At 38.7% G+C, this 20,993-nt stretch overlaps 1 protein-coding gene across 3 annotated transcripts in view; it reads left to right on the forward strand.

The window, feature by feature from the left end:
* Positions 1-20,993, forward strand: part of CPNE4 (copine 4) — a 228,719-nt gene that overhangs the window by 17,428 nt on the left and 190,298 nt on the right. Inside the window, exon 1 of one of the 3 annotated variants that reach the window (XM_032684432.1) lies at positions 19,397-19,491. The exons of the other annotated variants lie outside the window; for them this stretch is intronic. Within the exon in view, the coding sequence (XP_032540323.1) occupies positions 19,434-19,491 (58 nt within the window). The 5' untranslated portion in view covers positions 19,397-19,433. Of the gene's footprint in view, positions 1-19,396; positions 19,492-20,993 lie in introns of those variants that run through there. 3 annotated transcript variants of the gene reach the window in all.

The raw sequence follows: 20,993 nt of genomic DNA on the forward strand, positions 1-20,993 counted from the left end.
AAATTTGATTTACAGCAAGAAGTGAGAATGATAGGTCAGTGGAACAGGACTCAGGCGACTCAAATTCTCAACAGAGCTTCAGTAAATCACTCTATCCTACTTCTGGTAAGGAAAGAGATACATTCTTCAATTGCCATGCTGAAAAGATGGTTCTTAATTTTGGATCTTCTATTTTGGAGGCCACATATGAATTTACCACTTGACCTCTCAGTAATATGGTATTTCCCACCCAGTATTGTATCACAGCAATAACTTTAGCCACAGGGAGCAATTATCCAGTCAGTTTTCAGTATGTATATGTGAAAGGGTGTTAACACAGGCGATGACTCAGAGACCTTATAGTGTTTTGCAGTGTCTTTTGTGTGGTTTATATTTATGGATTTTTTTTTTTCCTTTTTTTATCCTACACGTCCACTCTACATCTAATCTAGGAGTTTCAGCAGGAATTTTTTCCATTTTCATAGCACCAGACACCTTTCTTCCCCAGAAAGGTGCACAGCCTCTGTATTGCAGAGTCTATTGGGCTGAGAGTGCTGTCTCAAAAACGGCAAAAAACCTCCCAGGATGACTTTTGCTCAGCACTTTGCCTCATTCTACAGAGTAATGCAGAGTTGTGAAATCAGCCTTATAAGTCAAAGCCTTGAGAACTGCACTACCTTAATACTTCAATTTGCCATGAAAAATTACTAAAGCATATTTCCAGACTTAGTAATTCCTTTAAAAATTGGTTTCTTATTATCTACTTACCTTAATAGCAATTTTACCCTTTTCTGAATATAGATTATTAAATTAGAATAGGTTTAATGTTTTCCTCTTCCTGCATCCAAGTTTCTTGAGGCTCAGGAGACCAGACCATGCCTGATGGAACAGGGCAATTCAGTAACTTGATTAAAAGGACTGGGCTGCTCAACAAATAGACCCAGCAAAGGTCCTGTATTGAAGCTTTCACGCGCCAGCCTTTTAATTTCAGGATGACATTCAATAAGGGCAATAAATTAAGTAATCAAAAGGACTTGCATGAGTGAGTTAGAGGTGGCTGAACTTGAACTGAGAAAGCATGCACACAGACTGAATAGAAAGGATGATAATCATATACTTTTTCTCCTTTAAAAGGACAGCACATGCTGGGATGCCCACCATATGAGCACTTCAGAGATGCACTGGCACTTTTGTGGAGAGAAATAGGGTCAAAACTAGGACTTTCTGGGAATTTCCTTCTGCTTTTAAAAAATATTCCACTTTTAAATATTCGCACCAGTGTTTCCAAATCCTTCACTTTACGTTTCCAGCTTCTAATCAGGATGCCCTGATAAAAGGGCTGCAAAGCAATCAGTGCATTGCCAGAGCCAAAAAAAGGTCAGTTCAGGCATGACCACATTGCGAATCTATTACTGTGTGAATTAGAAGCAATTCCTCACATTGTTATTCTAGAGGCAATGCAATTCAATAGTATCAGGAATAGTGCATTACTACATTTACTGTAACAGTCACCTAATATTCCATCATTGTTATCAAGATATGTTTTGATTGAGAAGAGATCTGATACCAGCAATTGAGGCATTCAGAGAGTGCCATTCAAATACTGCACAGAGCTCAGAAGGTGGTTTTTGACGCACAGGGGGCATTCATGTGCCATGATGACAGGGTCATCAAGGGCAACCTCTGGTCTTTTGCACCCACTTCTTCTGCTGAACAAGGGATATGGCACTATAGGCCAAAACAAGAACCAGGGAGGAAGGGAGATAGAAACAACTCTGAGGAAACACAGACATTTTTCAGGCTTGGGAGAGGTGGGGATTTTTTTATTTGATCAGTCTGTTTTTTTTTTTTAAATAAACAGCAAAACCGTCCACTTCCACGAGTTCCTGTGTTTCATTCAAGGATCACTGAATCGCGGGATTTTTACATGCCACACCTTGCAGCAGCCTCACTGTGAGCCACTAGCTGTAGCCCACATATCCCTCAGCAGAAAGCTCCAAGGGTAGGCTTGGCAGCAGCCTGCTGGCTGATAATCCCTTCTGCAGCCTGTTACACAAATGCACAAGGAGCTCCTGGCACCAGCAAATTCCCTCCAGTGCACAATGCTGATGAACCTTTGTATAAGCACCAGTGACCTGAAGCAGAGCTCTACCTCATCATTTAAAATTCATCATGCATGTATTCTGTCTTTTAGAATTAGGCCTTTCAGCACTTCTCTCATCTCCTTTTCTGATTCAAGAACAGCATCTGACAGGTCTGTGAAACTCACTGAAACTGGCAAACTATAATCTCACAAATTAAAAACAGCCCTTCTTAAAACTGCTTTTTCTTTTTAAACATCTACCATTCATAACATTAATTCAGCTACTACGGTTTGCATTTAACTTACATCCATTAACATAAAGGAGAATTAAACGATGTACATGAGAGGCTGGGAAAAACATTTTTAGGACTCCATGCTCTTTAAAACTGCCTTTTCTTACAGGTGACAGATTCAGGTCAGGGTGAGTCTAAAATGGGACACTGTTAGCATGTATAACACTATTACCATGTGAACAAATAGTTAGTGCTCTCCCCCTAGCCATCCCCTCTATCCCAGTACACTCTCAAAAAGACCTGTGTAAACATGTTTGTTTTCAGGATGCTTCTGAAAGGAGATTCCTTTGGTGCTTTTATCTTCCCCATAGCCCTTTGTGACACAGACCCATAAACAAAATGCTGACTGTGAGGTAGTCTCACTTGACTTTACTGTAACCAGCAAAGCACAAGGAGTGGAGAACAGAGTAGCAGAAACCCTTCTGAAATAAAGCTTCAGGATACGTAGATATGTATGTTTCTGTATATCCACAAATCTGTTACCACTTTACAAGCTAGCAGTGTTCAGGGGAGACCTGTTTTCCCATCATCTTATCCAATTTTCAGTAAACAGAGTAACAGAGTAGCAATTAGAAATATAGGCTCTATGATCTCTTTCTATGGCTACCAGAGATGAGAAAATGAATCATTGTATAAGTCTTTATCTGGTTTCTTATATCATTGTTTCTACATCATCAAATCTTCCTTAGTCTAACATCTAATCAGTGCAATGTACTGAGTTTCTTATTCCTCAACTTCATTTTCTCCCAAGAGCTGCAAGAGTGTTTTACCCTGGAAAACCAAGACTAAAATCCAGATATGATTCAACTAGGGGAGTACAGAATAAAAAATGTAAAATACAATACAAATAGGAAACCCACCCCTGACAAAGACAGCAACTCGAAGTTCTCATTCAACTTGAAGTTCTCGTTCAACAACCAGCCCTTACCTTAAGGACAGAAAAGATCACTGTGTGATCTTTTGAAGTGATCAAATAAAAAGTTTGATATTCTGCATCAGAAAGTGAATTGTTTCATTTAAAAGTCTGTGACTTATCATTGAATGAATGGAAGAACATTTAAAAAGACAGAAATTATGAAAACGTCTTAAAATAATAGTGAGTTCAGTACATCCATAGTAAGTACTTCCAAAGGTTAAACACTTTTCCTATTAAAGCAAACACCTCACAGTAAGACTCTGGCTTATGCTCAGCTGTTCATAATTGGTTTACAACATTAGTTCAATGCTTTCCTTGTTTTGGTATAATAGGACTCTGAGATTGCTTTGTCAAGAAATCTGCTACTTCTTTCTGTAAATTACCTTTTTTTATAACATATTTCATGTATAGAAAAATGAAAATATGAAAGAATTAGGAATTTTAGAAATTATTTGGAGATACCTTCCAAATTACTTCTACCTTACAATATGCTTGCAGTGCTTTACAAAGGGGAAGATGAAGAAGGAAAAAAAAAAAAAGGAAAAACCATTTACAGCTACACTCCAATGTGGCACTAAGTACATTAAATTCCACTTTTGTCTGGGAAAATAGGGCTCCTAGGGTTCAATTTGAGTATTTTATAAAGAAAGATGGATGGCAAAAGTGTCCTGTGAGAAAACAACCGCCAGAAAATAAAATATAATTTACATTTTGAACTGTGAACTGCAGTTTGACTGCCAGAATCCTGCAATCACAGCATAGCACACAGAGCGGAGAAAAACAAAAAAAAACCCACCAGCAATTAGTGAGAAACTAGGCACCAAATAGTGTGGGGTTGTCCCTAACTCTATATTTGGTGTTGTCTTTAATTAAAGGAATAAAATTAACAGTGGCCTGAAGCTAATTAAATTGAAGTTCTACCTAGACCAGCACTGTGAAGTATGCACCATTGCACCTTGTGCTGTGACCAGAAGGGCTGGGTATAGGAGCAAAGTAGCTTAGCTGTAATTATTTATAGAATTTATGGAGTTTATTTCTTGCTTAATTTGAAAGAAGAATGTGAACAACTGCAAACAATATGCAGCTTGTTTCTATGGGTTTCTTAGAATTGCTTCATCTTTACCATTCTTTTGGAGGACTGTACTGGTTCTAGCATGCTAGAATGGTCTAGAACTTTCAGAAAGGACAAATGAAATTAATTATGCCACGAGATTGTGTTGAGTTGTTGAATACAAAAATCCCTTTAGAAACCTCTCAGCAAATAAACATAAAACATGAAGGAGCTCTATTCCATAGCAGGTTAAGCTATGGAGTCTTCAGTCTTAGCTCTGTGGTCTTGATTGATCAGTCAGTTAAAGTAACTTTTTAAGAAGAATTTAACAAACAAAGCATCTATGTTAATATTTCTATTTAAGCCCATCTAAGCCTTGGTTCTTGCTCATTCTGAGTGCCTTAAATAGAGCTGACAGAAGTGATCTTCCAGCTGCCTGTTGTGTGACAAGGACTTTTTAATGATTTTCTCAGTTTTCACTATGACTCTGAGGTCTGGCAGGAGAGAGCTGGCAGAACAGAAAGAATATTGGTTCCTCAAAGTTAATACCACCCTCCTTTCCTAAAGATGCTTTTATTTGGAGAATATTTGTGTTTTACTTGTGTTCCAGGAGCTTTTCTTGAATGCAAATGCCAGGATAAACATTCTGGCAATCCTAGTTTAATTATTTAACCTAGAACAATAATTAGGCCTTGTGTGCTTTAAAAACTCTCATATTGTGCAGACACATGTGGCTGAATAATTGATCTGGAAAGTAAACAGGAAACCTCAGCAAATGGTTTCACACAGTGCAAAGACAGAAATATCTGCTGTACAGACTTAGTGTAGGATCATCGTCATTTCATGACAACCAGTACAAAGCTGGTAAAAACAGGTAAGTGCATGGCTTTATTCCAAAGCTGTGTATAAACACACACCTTTTCTTTCCAGTGCTTTTTCAGGAATGTTTCTAAGAATGACTAAGGTAAAAGTACTGTTTTCTTGATGCGGCTTTGTAGCAAAGGGCTGAGTATTCCAGTTATTGTTATTAGTAGGTCCAATGCATTAAGTATTTTCCAGGTCAGTATTAACTTAAATGTATGGTGGTTATGGGTGACAGCCTATGCTTTATATATGCTTGTATAATTCCCTTATTACCACAGGCCGGTTGTTATCTCCTCCTTGGTGGATGCCGGACACTTACAGTCATAGGATATTTAAAAACCAGAAAAAGAATCAATAAATTTGCCGTATTATATTCTGAATTTTTAATAAAAGCCATTGGGAGTACTGCACAATGCTGTGGAACATATTCTGTAGAGCACCTAGATAAGAAATATTCTTAATGTGAAATGAACTATTGATCATTCTGAAACTTATCCATTTCTTGAATGCTGTTCCTCTGAAGGCTCTGAATTTCATTTTGAAGGACATTTTTGAAGATCATGGCATTTGTTTGGGTTTGGTTTGGGGTTTTTTTGGGGTTTGATTTGGGGTTTTTTTTATGCCATTCCTGTTGTTACATGTATGAGAGGATTGAAATTTTTTGTGAAAAGAATTAAGCCATTGAGGATATAAGTCTGGGTAGAGCCCTGTATTCAAGAGATGATGGGAAATGATGAATGATGTTGCCAAATATTTCCTGAACAGAGCAATTGGGATAAAACAGGACAGGATCAGTTTGAAAGGACCAACTTTCTATGCATGTTTTTAAAGGCAAATTTGAAAAAACAAACTTCACATCATTCATGGACTGTTTCACCTGCAAAATGGTTCTGAAATTTTAAAATTAGGCTTTTAGACTTTTTAAATATTCCTTCCTTGGGGTTTGACTAGATGACTTCCAGATGTTAAATTTAATTTCATGAAATTCTGTTTGTGAAGGATACACTGCTGATTTTGAGCGGATGGTTGCTTTTTTCTCCCCCTTAATAATGATTGTGAATGGAAAGGTACAAACTGAAGGAGGACTTGGCTGCTAAAAAGAGTGTCAGTATTGTGGGTGTATAATCAGAAGTTAAAATGAGATAATGCTTGCATCAGCTATGAACTGTTTTTTGGCACAGATTTGCTAGAAATCAATGGCAACTGTATCAGCATTTTTTACGTCTCTATGTTTTTTCAGTCTTTTATATAAGCTATAAATTCACTTAAACCTAGTAAAAACCTCGTCTTATTTCTAGACGGTACAACTGTAGTGCCATCTCCCTAATTTTGTCATTCCTTTTTGTACTGAAAATGTAACCCCACTGTTAACATGTTATTAAGGTTTCTGCACTCAAAGGTCAGCTCTCCCTGGAGTCTGCTTTTGTCTGAAAGATGCCATATATTAAAATTTTGTAATAGTTCCCATTAGTTTCAATCCTATAATCTTGGGATCAATCTGGCTGTCCTTCACAGCCTATCAAGTGCAACAAATGCCTTAGGTGAGCAATAAAGAGATTGGAATTAGATTCTTCTAAGCAAGAGTTGTTTACCTGAAGGTTTAAACCTGGCCACAGTTGTGCTGATAAGGCTCCTTTCACTTCAGGTGAAAGGAGCTGCTAACACTTTCAGGTATAAAACAGCTGATCTTTTGAAATAAGATACAGCAAGTATGGGTGCACCTGGGTGCAGGGCTACACTTTTAACCATAATTCCATGATTTCTTTCACTGCATGGTCTGTTTTTTATGCACAGTTAAAAAAGAAATAATACTCTTTTAGTGTAATAGACCCAGCTGTAAGGAAGGGGATCCAGATCATCTAAGAATATGCTTGCTTTGATTTGTGTGAGAAGACTGGCCTGTGGTAGTCTAAGCTCTGTGGGATGGCATTTTTGGTGGGAATGGACTTGCAAGCAGAAGCCAGAATTCCTTTTGTCCTTCAGCGACTGTAAAAGGAGAGTGCAAACAAACACTCATGGCTGAAAGACTGGATTTCAGATGTTTCCATTAGAAAACTTTAGATAAGGTCAAGGCAATTATATTTTTTCTACAGACTTACTCCACTGTGACCGACACAATGGACTGGTGTCTCTGGAGACTATTATGCCCCTGGACATTATTACGTGGACAATAAGATTAGCTTAAAAGCTTGGAGAGTCACTGAATTCATATTTTCAACGTGGGATAAATTTTTCTCAAACAGCATGACTTTTCATAATTGATTGCATTTTTAAAAATGTCAGGCAGAGTCCTGCTAAGTTTATTGATGAATGCAATGGCTGAAATGTAATATAAAGGAGAAAAAAATAACACAGCGTGTAACAAACAAATTATGGTTTTCTTTTAAATCTCCTCTTGTCATGGTCTCTTTGAAGGATGCTGCAATATATCTTTCAGAACTAATATTACAGCTTGTTGAATATTTGTGAATGATTAAGATGTCTGTTCCCCAGGCCAGCTTTTTAACAGGGAGGATGTTGCCAGGGCCAAAGCTCCATGATGAAACTGTTTGGATGAGCTGCTCCTTTTTGCCTTTGTAAAGAAACCAAACTGTCAAATACCTTAACACTGAAAAGATTTATGGAGTTATGCCATGACTGTGAAGGGTTTAGATAGCTTCTGTCACCTTCATTGGATCCGACATGTGCCCCACTGGGACTGATTGATCACTTGGTGCTTATCAGTAGATAAGTGTGTGAACTGTACTGAGAGGTACTGATTGAGCTGCCAGGTGCCATTACAGAAACTTGTGACAATTCCAGCATTAGGTGATCCTGTGTACTTATATAATGTGATTATAATGTGATTGCTTGGCTGAATAGGTAGTTATTTTTTTATGGTTGGTTTGGTGGACTCTTGTTCTTTCCTTCTTTGTTTGTTCGTATGCTTGTTTTCTATTTTTTGTTTGCTTGGGATTTTTTTTTATAAATTAGGGAAGGGGAAAAAGAGTTATCTTAACAGCTTTCTCAGTTCATGCAGATGTTTCCCCAGCAAAATAAAAAAACATAGGCAAGTGGCTTCTGTCCTGTTCTCTGCTTCTACATCTGTATATAACTCCAGACCTGCAACCTTCTGTTCTTATGGATAAATGAATAATTAAGAAAACCCAGAGAAAGACACGAGGATTGAATTTAGCGCACTTAATTTCTTCAGAATGTGGAGAGCCTTTACGGTGTCCTGTGCAAATTGAAGAGTCACATGAAATTATTTCAGGTACTAATGCCAGCAGAAGTTCATCTTTGTGGATGCTGAAAGCAAGTATAAATGTCATTTTAAAGAACAAAAGCACTGATAAGCTCCATGGGATTGGTTATCTTCTGATATGTTGGGTAGGAGAGACAAATGCATCTCTTAATATAGACATAATCTGATGGTAACCTAAAACTTAATTCTTCAAAATTTATGCTTTTCTTGCTTCAGGTTTCAGCAACACTTTGTCTTCAATACTTATGATCTTAATGAAGCCAGGATGCTGTTTTGCACTAAAGAGAAGTTATTATTAAGGTGTTCTGACACTTCAACTATACTACACCATTTTGAACTGCTTACTGACTTTAAAAGAATTTTATGCTGGAATTTTGTTTCTAACTGCAAAGGAAAGCCAAAACATCCCTTAAGTAAGGTTCCAAGAAAGTGACATTTTCATACTTTTAAAATAAAAATACGCTGGTCTTGTCTTTGAACAAGCCTAGATTCTCTGTGTTGTAGAGGGAATTTCCTCAGTCTTTCCTCAGAAGAGAGGTGTTCCATTCCTCTGATCCTTTTTTTTTTGGCCCTCCTCTGGGCAGTGTTCCAAGTGTGGTCCCATGAGACCAGAGTAGGGTGGGGAAAAATCACCTCCTCAACCTGCTGTCCACAATCCTTTTGATGCAGCCCAGAACACAGTTGGCTTTCTGGGCTGCAAATGCACAGTGCCAGCTTGTGTCCAGTCTCTCATCCGCCAGCACTCCCAAGTCCTTCTCAGAAGGGCTGCTTTTAATCCCTTCATTCCCCAGCCTGCGTTGGTACTGTGGGTTGCCCTGATCCAGTTGCAGGACTGTTGCCTTGTTAAATCTCATGAACCCTCACATGGGCCCCCTTCTGGAGCTTGTCCAGGTCCCCACATCCATCTGGATGGCATCCCATCCTTCAGGCATGTCAACTGCACCACTCTGCTTGGTGTCATCTGCAGACTTGCAGAAAGTGCATTCAGTCCCTCTGTCCATGTCATTGATGAAGACATAAATAGTACTGACCCCAGTATGGACCCCTGAGGGACACCATTTGCCACTGATTTCCATCTGGACATTGAGCTGTTGACACTACCATCTCTATGTGACCATTCAGCCTATTCCTCATCCATCAAACAGTCCATCCCTCAAATCTGTATCTCTCCAGTCATCCAGAAGGATGTTGGGAGGGACCCAGATAGTCCAGATAGTTGACATCCATAACTCTTTCCCTTATCCACTGAGTAGTCACTTCACCATAGAAGGCCATTGGGCTGGTCAGACAGGACTTGCCCTTGGTGAAGCTGTGCTGACTGTCTTCAATCACCTCCCTGTCCTCCATGTGCCTTAGCATAGCTGCCAGGAGGATCTGGAAGGGCTAGGCAACACTTTGGTTGGATTTGGAAAGAGCTCAGATGAGGAGATGAGAACAGGGGAGAGACTGTTGCCCCCTTCCTTATTAGTGCACTTGCTACAAAGGTCCAAGTGTTATATGCCTGTGACAGAAACTGTTATCCAGGAGTAATTGGTTTCCTGTGTGACATGAACTGAGAGTGGATGAGCAACATTCCTTTGTACAGAGCCCGCTGCCAGGGATTGTGTTGTGTCACAGCCTTTACTTTGGTAGGGCCTAGAGTAGACAGGAACGTGTACTGCCACTGTGAGGTTCCACTTCATCTTGAGCAGCAGATACCTATGCAATAAAAACTCTTCTGTCTTGTTAATGCCTGTGTTTTGTACCGCCATGTGTGTGTTGGAATGGAATACCTGCTTATGGTTTGCTTTCTGAATAACTCTCATGTAGCTTCCCACTGTGAAAAGCAAAGCCAAACACTTGAAGGTCAGGAAATGGCAGAACAAAATATGCCATGTGGACTTAATTGAGCTTTTTAGTCTGTGTGTGTTATGACCCTGTCTTTTATGAAGGGATCATATGCCTGTTTTTCTGTGACAGTCCTGCAACAAGAGAGCCTTTGCCATCTTAGGTGGCAATTTTACCACTCTTTTTGAGAGCAAATGGGTTTGTAAATTACTCACTCCATAACTTTTCTGTGGCAAAGATCAAATGCTGCAAAAAGCAAGTGAATACAGGGACTCCACAGCCCTTTGATGTAAATGACATCTTTACATTGTCTTCAGTAGAGTTCAGAATGGGCTTCACATTCAGATAAAATTTGGACTTGAATTTTTTTCTTTCTCTAATGACTTCATTGATAGGAAGACATGTAGAAGAATGATTTCAGTACAGCTTCCTTAGGTTTAGAACCTCTTTTGTTTGTGGGTTTTTTTTTTTGGGGGGGGGGGGGGTGGGTGTTTGTTTTTTTTCCAGACATTAAATAATATGAAGCAAACTGGTTTGGGGTTTTTTTTCTGTTTTTTAAATATTTGTCTGGATGCTTCACTGTTCAAGTGGGATCCTTGATGCAATTCATTAGACTTCTCCTTAGGTGAAAAAAACATCCCAAACAGTAAAGATTTATGTTCCAATCTGGTAATGCAATTTAAAGTGTTGTAAAGAATCTAAAATTAGGTAAAAATCAATCCTTCTATAATCAAGAGAACTGCAAAGAACAGAGCATTTAATAGCTGTGTGTAATTGTGATGGAAGATTCATAATACTTAAGCCTTAGGATATCACTTGAGAAAATGTTAAATATTTTTGAAATCTTCGTAGCTGTATCGCTTATCTTTTAATTAAAGAATATTTGTGTAAAAAGAAACATAAAGTTATTTTGATCTGTTGAAAAATCAGTTACTGCAAGAGAGCCTTGCCTCTGATATACACTTACTACTTCCATATGTACATTGCAAACTTACTGTAAGGGAATCTTTGGTCAGTTGGGGTCACCTCCTGACTGTCCCCTCCCAGCTCAGTGTGCACTCCAGCCTACTGACTGGTGGGGTGGTGTGAGGAGCAGAAAAGCTCTTGATTCTGTGTAAGCCCTGCTCAGCAATAACAAAAACTTCCCTGTTATTATCAACACTTGTTTTTGCAAAACAAAACACAACCCCGTACTAGCCACTGTGAAGAAAATTACCTTTATTCCAGCCCAAAACAGCACAGCACATCTGCTGGGGATAAGACTCTCCTCATAAATCACTAGAACGCCTTGATGTATGATAGAATGCTCTGCATTGGAGAGCCACAAGAATCCTGCAGAAACACTGAAGAGATACTACTCAGTAGGCATAAAATTATTTTAACTGAGCAAATAGTTTTGAATAGATACTTTATGTACTGTCTCTCCCTGTGTTTGCAGAATGTCCGTGAAGAAGGTTGTAATGTGTTAGTGTATTTGCTGTTCAATAAAATTTAAGTAGCAAACAACATTCTTCCATGAACATTGATTTCCATTTTTATTGCATACTTGTGACCAGCCAGTGGGTGTTATTTATTCTTTCTGATTTGATTTATATGGCCAAAAGCTCATGGAAAGAGGGTTTTCTCTTTGGCATAGAAAATACTTCTTTTATTAAAGTTTTGCCCCTTGTTGCTCTGGAAGGAAAATGTGGAGACATTTCTTCCCTTTTTTGAGTCTCTTCTATTAGATCTCATTCTAGAGCAGCAGACTCAGCTGTCTGTAGCTGGCAATAGGTGTGACATTGCAGTGCTGCCAAAAAAGGTTGGGAAGCTGGCCACGGTGGAGATAGGACAGAAGGACTGATAAGTTGGCAAAGAGAAATAAATAGAAAAGGAAAGTCACATGGAGACAGTTTCTAAAAGGGTTTCATGAGAAACTTTGCTTACTTTGTTTGTTTGAAGGGAACCCTGGTTTCTGTCTTCTCAAGAGTCTCAATCCTGCAGCATGTTACGTGTCTGAACTCCCACTAAGGGGGTGTTTAGGGCAGGAACACCTTACTATGTTCATAACTAATCTCTATTGGTCTGTGTGCTTTTCTTACCTGTCATGGCTTTTGTGGTCCTCTTTGACCATGCAAAAGTCCAAAAGGGAAGCAAATGGTCCATTTTGATTATCGTCAAGATTTTCAGTTGTGCCACATATCTGTTTTCTAACTTAAGAACATGTGGGTACACCTACTGCACTGGCGGTAGAGGATAAAATTAGTATTCCAAATATTAGCCCTGGGATATAACATTGGCTACTGAAAAAAGAGTAAGTCCTCTCCAATTTCACTGGAGCTTGGCCAGTTACAGCAACTGTGTATTTAGACCCGGTAATATCCTCTCTGAAGACAAGAGTTGTCTGTGGCTTTGGTTTGGATTTTTTTTTTGAGGCAAAAATGGGAGAAGGACTTCAGTTTTACCTTTTGTCGTTTGTAATGACTCTCCCTCTGTTTTTGAATAGACAGGGTCACTGTTTATTTTGGTGATTACTTGGAGGTCATCTCTTAGTTCCTGAGGCAACGGGTAGGTAAATGAGCTTCATTGCTTGGTGTGGGGACTGTGTTTTGATTTGAATTAATGAAGTAGGATCCAGTGTGCTAGTTTGTACCTAAAAATTTGCTGATGTAAGGTGGAGCAGTATAGGAAATCCTAAAAGTTGTTTGGGTATGCACAGATTGTACGAAAGGCAATGTGGAATTTTCCTTCCAAATGAAGACATTTTCTCTCATTTTAAAATGTAGTTTGTAGAACAGATGCCTGTCTTGACTCCCCCAGTAGGGAGACAGCTGGCTAGAGGTGCTGCTTTCTCCTTCTGGGTCACTGGTAAACACCATACTCACAGGTGTTTTATAAGCAGACCGGGATATATAGGCATTTGTGACCTTGCTTATTTGAGCAGTGGTAGGAATGAACCGGACAGGCACAGGTAAGTGCTAATAGTTTTAAAGTGCAACAGGTTACCAACTAATATGCATCTCCTATTTTCCACACCCTTTCCACCATAAATTTTATTGCCCAGATGTTTGAGTTCTGATATTCATTGTGCTATATCAAGCCAAACTTAATTATTTAAGGGATTCACCTGCCTCTGTGTGGTTTGACCTTGAATGACAGTTGTGACATTCTTACCAAGATGAGCAGTAAAGGAAAATAAAACAAAAAACTTACAACTAGAATGAGTAGAGACTAGAATGATATAAAAAATTGTAACAGTGAAGAATGCATCAGTGGTTTCTCCAGCCTAGTCTTCCAACAGCACCAGACCGGGACAGAAGCAGGACCACTCCATCCTCATTGATACACGGGGAAGGTGAGAAACAGTTTGGTCTTTGAGTTATTTGCTGCTGGGGAATGTCAGGTTCTTGGGCATGCATGTGGTTGAGAAACTGAGGTACAATTTGGCATTCTGCTTTGGGGTAGTTTAAATCAGCTTACACTTTGGGTAGCCTCCTTCAGCCTCCTAGAACAAAACACATTGTATTACATAAATGCAAAGTTTAAGTGCTCAGTTTCTCTTGATGGCAGGTCCTGATTCTGCTGATGCAGTGGTAATAAGTATTTGCCAGTATAGGGTAAAATCAGGTTAGACAACTGGCTAAGCCAGGCTAGATTGAAATGGTTTCTTCTTTACTGTAAAGGCTTCGATTTGTTCTCATGTAAGCTGACTGCTGGCTGTTAGGTAAGTAATGCAGTTTTACACAGTTTGGTATTTGTGTGCACTCTTGTGTATTTGTCTTATAAATGAAACAGACATTGGGCCAACAGAATAGGGATGAGTTCCTCCTACTTGGGGTCTCTGGTGTGTCAGCTTAGGTGTTTTCAGCTGTGGCAGCTTGGGGGGCAGTATCAAAGATTTCTCACCTTTAAGTCTTTATAAATGAAGGATTAGCATTTCCTGAAATATACCACTGCAAATGGCATGGCTTAAATAAAATTATTTTATACATGGCAAAAATTGAAATGCGTGAATAGTGGGTAAGAAATGGAGTGATATTTGAGCAAAATTGAACAAAATATTTTGAGTTTTCTTACAGCCAAATTGAAAAGATGATTTTGTGGCCTTTTAACCTTTGCTAGACTAAACTTAATGTAATCAGAAATACAATTTTTTTTTTTTTTTTTTTTACTTAAAGCTGTTTTTGAGGAAGCATTTTCTACTTTATTTTTTTTTTTGACAGAAAACTTCTGTGTGAACCTCTGTCTAATTCTAGTATTCCTTGTTTGTAGATGGGGACCACAAAATTATGTTTTAGTATCTTTGAGCTTTTATCTTGCTGTTAGGGGAGTTTGAGGCTATTGTTTTGAAAAGTAAAAAACACAGACCAATTTTTAAGCATAAGAAATTGAAGATGAGAATACTGGAAATAAGGCAGTAGAAAATACTACTTCTTCTCTAAGCTGACTCTTTGCTTATTGCTATAACTACTGAAGAAAGGCAAGGATGGCATCTAACAGAAATGCAAGTTCCAGCAAAGTTAAAAATTGCAACCTATGTGGCAAATTAGAAACCCATGATATTGATACCAACTAAGAGCCTTTATTAGAGTCTGTTTCAATAAGTTTGTTTCCAAACTTCTTTTGACTTGCCTAGACAATTTTATGTAATAGGCAGATTTGAAGTGTTAGACAGAGATTTTTCTAGCTAAGTTTCATGTCATAAGAAATACTAATTGTACAGGACAGCGCATAGATAAGCTGAGGAAAGAGAAAAGATTAATACCCTTAAAATTTCACAACTATTTTAATTCAAGTTTTAATTTTAAAATATAGCAAAGAGAAATTATTGAACAATCTGTAGGTAAAATCAACGCTAAATATTTGATCTTCTCAGTCCAATCTTTGTTTGAACAAAGTTCAGAGGGAAAAAAACTTCAAATACCATTTGTCTGAGTTCAAATGGTTCACTGACTGAAAGGAGTTATCCAGGAATTAAAAATACCAAGTAGTGAAAGATAAGCTTTATATAGTTCTCTTGATTTATCATTGCATTCTGCTAAGCCATCTTGCTAGTCAGAAACATCATTACAGCAACCAGACTAAACCTGCAATAATTTGTTTTACCTTTCTTGGGTGTCCCTTAAAGGGATGCATGGGAAGTACTACACCCCCATAAAAGATGTTTGTCTCTGTATTAATAGTTACTCCGTAGGCAGTGTGTAAATGAGTTATTCAAGATCTTGCAGTTTTGTTCATAGGGTTTGACCTGCCAAAGTATTCATGCATTGCAAATGGTGAAGTCATTTATGGATGCAGCTCCCAGTTGGAACATGCTGTTTGTTTAAGGTAACTTCTCCCCATAACATGCAGGAAATGGCAGCGATATTTTTCTTTTCTAGTCCTAAATTGTTTTAACTGAGTTAACCAGACCTTCTGACACACATCAGCTAAGTAAGTCAGTGAAGTCAAAGGGAATCCTAGAAGGATTTGAGCTTTGTTCAGTGTTAAGAGGGGAAGGCCAAGGGAATGTGGTCTTAGTGCTGTCATCAGAGAAGATGGAGCCAGGGTCTTCTTGGAGGAACAGTGGTAGGGTGTATGGGAGCAGGCATAAGTTGCAGCAAGGAAACAGGCAACAAAATATTCAAAGAGGTGGTGGTCAGACACTGGAATAGGGGCCCAGGGAGGTTGTGGGATCTTCTTCCTTGGAGACTGTCAGTACTTACCTGAACCAGACCTGCTTTGAGCTAGGGATTGGAAATAGAGACCCCCAGAGGTCCCTTTCAACCTAAATTACTCTTATCACACAATTTACCTGCATTAACATTATTGGAGACCCAGTGCAATTTGACTCTAGCAACACAGTATCTTGTCAGATGTTGAAGTGTCAGTGACTGAGAATTAAAGAGCTCCTTTGTGGTATCATTGACAACAGGATGTAGGTATGTTCAAACTGCTCTGAGATTTTTCTTGGGCAATCTGTCTAATTTGGAAGCATAATCTTGGCAGAGATCTAAAATAGAAAAGATGGTCATAGGTCACTTACCGTAGATGGAAAGAACATGGCTATTCAGAGGCTGAAAAAGAGGAGGAATGGAAAAAGCAAGCTGAAACTTCATACTTGAAGTAGTAGCTAAATAAGAAATGCTGCAGTAATCAATTGATTGAAACAGTTTTCTTAACATGTTGCAAAATACTCACGTTCCTGTAAAAGGTAAAAGTAAAAGCCAACACAGATAGAAAATGTACTTTCATGTCAGGCTTTCTAGTTTATGGTTAAAGTCTCATGAGAAGAATTGGAGTTTTCCTCCAGTAAGTATTAAATATTTGTCAGTGTTATTTCTACCTTCAATTAAGTTAATGCTCAGGATGTCTCTTTTTATGTGCTTCATTTAATAACATATTACTCAAGTGAATCATTTGAAGAATTCTTCAGTGAAATATAGAAATAATTTTCATATAACATCAGCAAGTGAACATCTTACTCAGATGTATTACTCTGTACTTAATATCCCAGCATGGTTTTTGTTGATGTATTTACTCCAAAGTTGAAGCAATTTAGAACACTAAAAGGTGTGACTGTGCATTCTATCTCATTACAGACTTAATGCAACAGCCGTCAAGGACCTCCTTATTGTATAACCCAATTTTTGTAGAGGGCAGAAATTATAGGTAAAATTTAAGTTTTGGCTCAGGAGCATAAAGAGTGTCATCCATCATTCACTGGGTCAGATCTCAATTGCTGTGATGTTTGTAACTGGTAGAGAGTGCTTATGATTGAAACAGCAAAATGCTTTTAAAAAGGCATATCTTTTCTGATATTTTAGAACATTTTAGTGCATCTTTTCTATGGGTATTCAAGACTGGATTTGATACCACAGTTATAAAGAAGTATTTAAAGATCTGTCGCTGAATTTTGATAGACATGAATTGAATGGACAGATCTGTGAGGGCATGCATTTACTATAACCCATGTTCTCTATTATTAATTTGTATGGGGTTTTTTGTTTTTTCTTTTACTCTCCCAGCACCTCTCACGGCTGCTGACCCTAGAGAAGGAAATGAAAAACAAGTGTTCCACTTCTCTCTGTTAAGAGGAACAAAAATGAAGATCTTGAATTCCATACTCATGGAGGCCTTTCAAAACTCTTAATTCTGGAGTTACCTTACACTTGTGTACATTGAAACATGTTGATGCATTAAGACTATTAGTTATATGAAATTATAATTTTATCTTTTTTTAAAATTACAAAAAATGTCTATGACTATTGGATCTATTTGCCCTGGATCAATACAGATCCAGAATAAGACACAGATAAACACACAGTAAATATTAAATGCCTTGTGTGGTTGAAGTATTCAAAGACCAATTTGAGTATCATCTGTTGTTACAGTTGTGTTTTGGTTATTGTCAACATGTTATTCCTAATTCTAAAAATATGTAGGTGTACAGGAGTCTGATGGCTGTCTTCTTAGAGTTAAAACCAGATATAAATACTTGAACAAGGAAGACATTGCTTTGTACTCTGAGCAACTATCAGGTTTTAGCATATTCTAAATTTTGTGTTTTCTTTAGTTCTTGGCAGCTCTCACAGAATACTTGGAATCTAGTTTAGTTATCACCACTCCTTTTTAGCATCATGGGATATGTACTGAGGCTTCTACTCTTCTGTGTCTTAGGAAATATTAATCTTTCCACAAGCATGAAGAGTTTTACCAGGCTTGTTTGATGTTTCTGTCTCTTGATGGTAAGGCCAAGAACATGACAGTACAAGTTCTTGTCAGTCAAGTGCAGGACATGTAGCTTGTGTGGAGGAAAAGTCAGGCACAACCAGATGTTGCAGTTTGACTTCACACCTTTATTTTTACCAAAGCTCTTCAGCATCACTTTTGAGTGAAGCACTGACAGCTCTTTTATTTAGGCTTATAAAGCTTTCAATTGTGTTGGTATTTCAAACATGCTGGCGACTTAGACATCTACCTAAGCTAGGCTCAATGAAACCCTTGTTTTCTCTCTTCCTGAGTTTCACTTATGCTGCTGCTATTTATCCTTAGAGCAAAGATTGTCATCTTCTGAGGTCTTCCACCACCATGTAAAGTGGACTATTACTTCATGGTGACTCTGCTTTGCCATTCCTTATCTCCCTGATGCTTTGCAGTTGTCTCTTGGTAAGCAACATAGGATAGTTGATAAATTTCTGTTCGGAGAGCAATCATATTCAGCAGAAGGCAAGTGAGGGAGTGAATTAACAGTTTCACAGGTTGGAGGGAAAGCCTGGGAATGCCTTTAAACTTTCAATTCATACAGAACTCTGTCTTAGATAATCTGATCAGAGTCATTACATTTGTGAAGTGGAACAATCTGGGTGGAACTTTAATACCAGCCTCTTGTGTCTCTTCTCCCTTGACGGCTGTCACTGCTGGCTTATTGGCACTGCTTTCTCTCTGTCAGTGGGTGGTTCATGGACTTTATAGCACTTTGTCCTGTAAAGACAGATGTAGGTGAAGCCCTGTGCAATATGTGCCCAAATCCAAGGGTACTGCTTACGTAGTGTGAACTTCACAAAATATTCTCCTACCAGGCAGTGATGTCAAGATCAGCAGATGTTATGATGTTTTTTGTGTGTGGCAGTTGGCAGTAGGGCTTCCATCAAAAGTGATGGTATCAGTCCATTTTTTTGTGTGCATTATTTTAGGAACAGAGAACCCCTTCCTTCTGCCTCCAAACTCTATAATAACTAACAGAGCTAAATTGTTTGTTTTACCCTTTTATTGTCAGTACATGCTAACAAAGACTGATGGAGACTTGCATATTTCGGAAGGAAGACGTAACTCTTGTGCATACTCATAGGTTCCTTTTAGAAGTGTTTAAGAGACAACTTTGTGTCAGACAGAATTTTATAAAAGACATTCCAAATATCTTACTTCTCATCTGTGTTAGTTGTTGACAAGAAAGATATTTCTCATATCCCAAGAATTCCCAAGGAAGAAAAAAACTTGAAAACTCTTGGTGGCTTGGGTTTCTAGAGCTTGTTTTCAAAAGTAATATTTAGCCAAAGCCTTGGCACTGTGTCAGAAGGAAGTAGCTCTGCTATAACATTGCTGACAAAGCTCTGTTGCTTCCAGGGCCCAGGTTAGGATCTATATGAGGCTGCGCTGTGTCCTGACGCATTAGGACCCATCTTTAGTAGCTCAGTAGAGCACAGATCCTGTGGAGCATGGACACACCAGCAGAGGAATGGCACGACACTGGCACCAGCAGTACATTTGGCACTGGTAGGACCTTTTGCTGACAGCATGCTGCAATTCTTTTATGAATCAGTTTGATACCAAAAATAGCTACTGGCTTCTTTGTTGACTATCATGGTACGGGGGTACTGTGATTGCAAAACGCTCCAGACAGGGAGTAGGATATGGCTGAAAAGTCAGACTGAGCTAGTAGAAATGAACTAGGAAAGAAATTAACACTCTCTATATAAGTATAATTTGGCTGGCAGAGCTGCATATGCTTTAGGATTTTCTGGTGCCTACAGTTGGAGCTGCAATGTGATTGTATCCCTTGCCAATTTTGCTGAGACACTTTCAGTGTGTGCTTGGCCTAAGTCTCATGGGTGACACTTCAAACATTTGATCAAGGATCTTGAAAAGGAAATAGAAAATAAGTAAATGACAAGAAGACAAGAAAGGCTCATGCTCTAACTTAAACTAGTGGTACAAACCCAATCTGTTGTCCCTGAACCTCTGTTGCAAAGGAAGTGAACTCAGGACTGGCTGGCAAAGGTGTTCATTCCCCAGCAGCCCCCTGAGGGTGGGCAGGCTGTTCCTTGTGTGTCAGAGTCCCAGGAGGCCATAGGAGTTCTGGTTGTTACTGAGAAAGAGGTCAAGCATGTTTGGCAAGAGACTATAAAGTGAGAGAGCAACTGATTGTGGCACTGTCACTCCCTTTCTTCTGCTCCTGTCCTACCTGACAGAGCAACTTGACTTTAAAGCTCAGTTCCAGTTTTGGGCTCATTGTGGCCCCTGTGTAGTAGGTAAATTTAGGTTTTCTCACACTGCTAAGAAGCCCTGAGCCAACTTATAGTAAGTATACCTTTTGGTTATATTGCAAGTGCAAGAACTAAACAGTAAATGGGAAGTTCTTCTTCACTGCTGTTCTTGATGTGCCTGTCTTTGGATTAGCAGCAGGAAGCAGCTTCTCTTGTAGAATCATTTTTATGCTGCAGGAAAAGCCGTTATAGCCATCTGTTGAGGAAAATTAGCAGTTTGCAATATGTTACATCTGTAAATGGATAAACTCTTTCAAGCATGACATGTGTTTATATACATACTTGGGTGTAATTGAGTGTAACTGAGGAATACAACTTGCTGCTTCATTACCGAGTAACAAGCAATAGGACCCGAGGAAATGGCCTCAAGTTGCACTGGGGGAGGTTTAGATCAGACATTAGGAAAAAATTCTTCACTGAAATGGTTGTCAAGTACTGGAACAGGCTTCCCAGGGAAGTGGTTGTGAAGCACTGGAACAGGTTTCCCAGGGAAGTGGTTGATTCAGCATCCCTGGAGGTATTTAAAAGATGTGTAGATGTGGTGCTTAGAGACATGGTTTAGTGGTAGACTTGGCAGTGCTGGGTTAGTGGCTGGACTCATGATCTTAGGGGTCTTTTCAACCTAAACAATTGTATGATTCTCTTCTACCTGATAGCCAGTGGGTTTTTCCAAGGTGGATAAAAGATAATTGTAATTTCAAATGTATTTTATGTGTGAGTAGGTGATAATGC

Source organism: Chiroxiphia lanceolata, chromosome 1 (assembly GCF_009829145.1).
Source record: "Chiroxiphia lanceolata isolate bChiLan1 chromosome 1, bChiLan1.pri, whole genome shotgun sequence".
Classification (NCBI taxonomy): domain Eukaryota; kingdom Metazoa; phylum Chordata; class Aves; order Passeriformes; family Pipridae; genus Chiroxiphia; species Chiroxiphia lanceolata.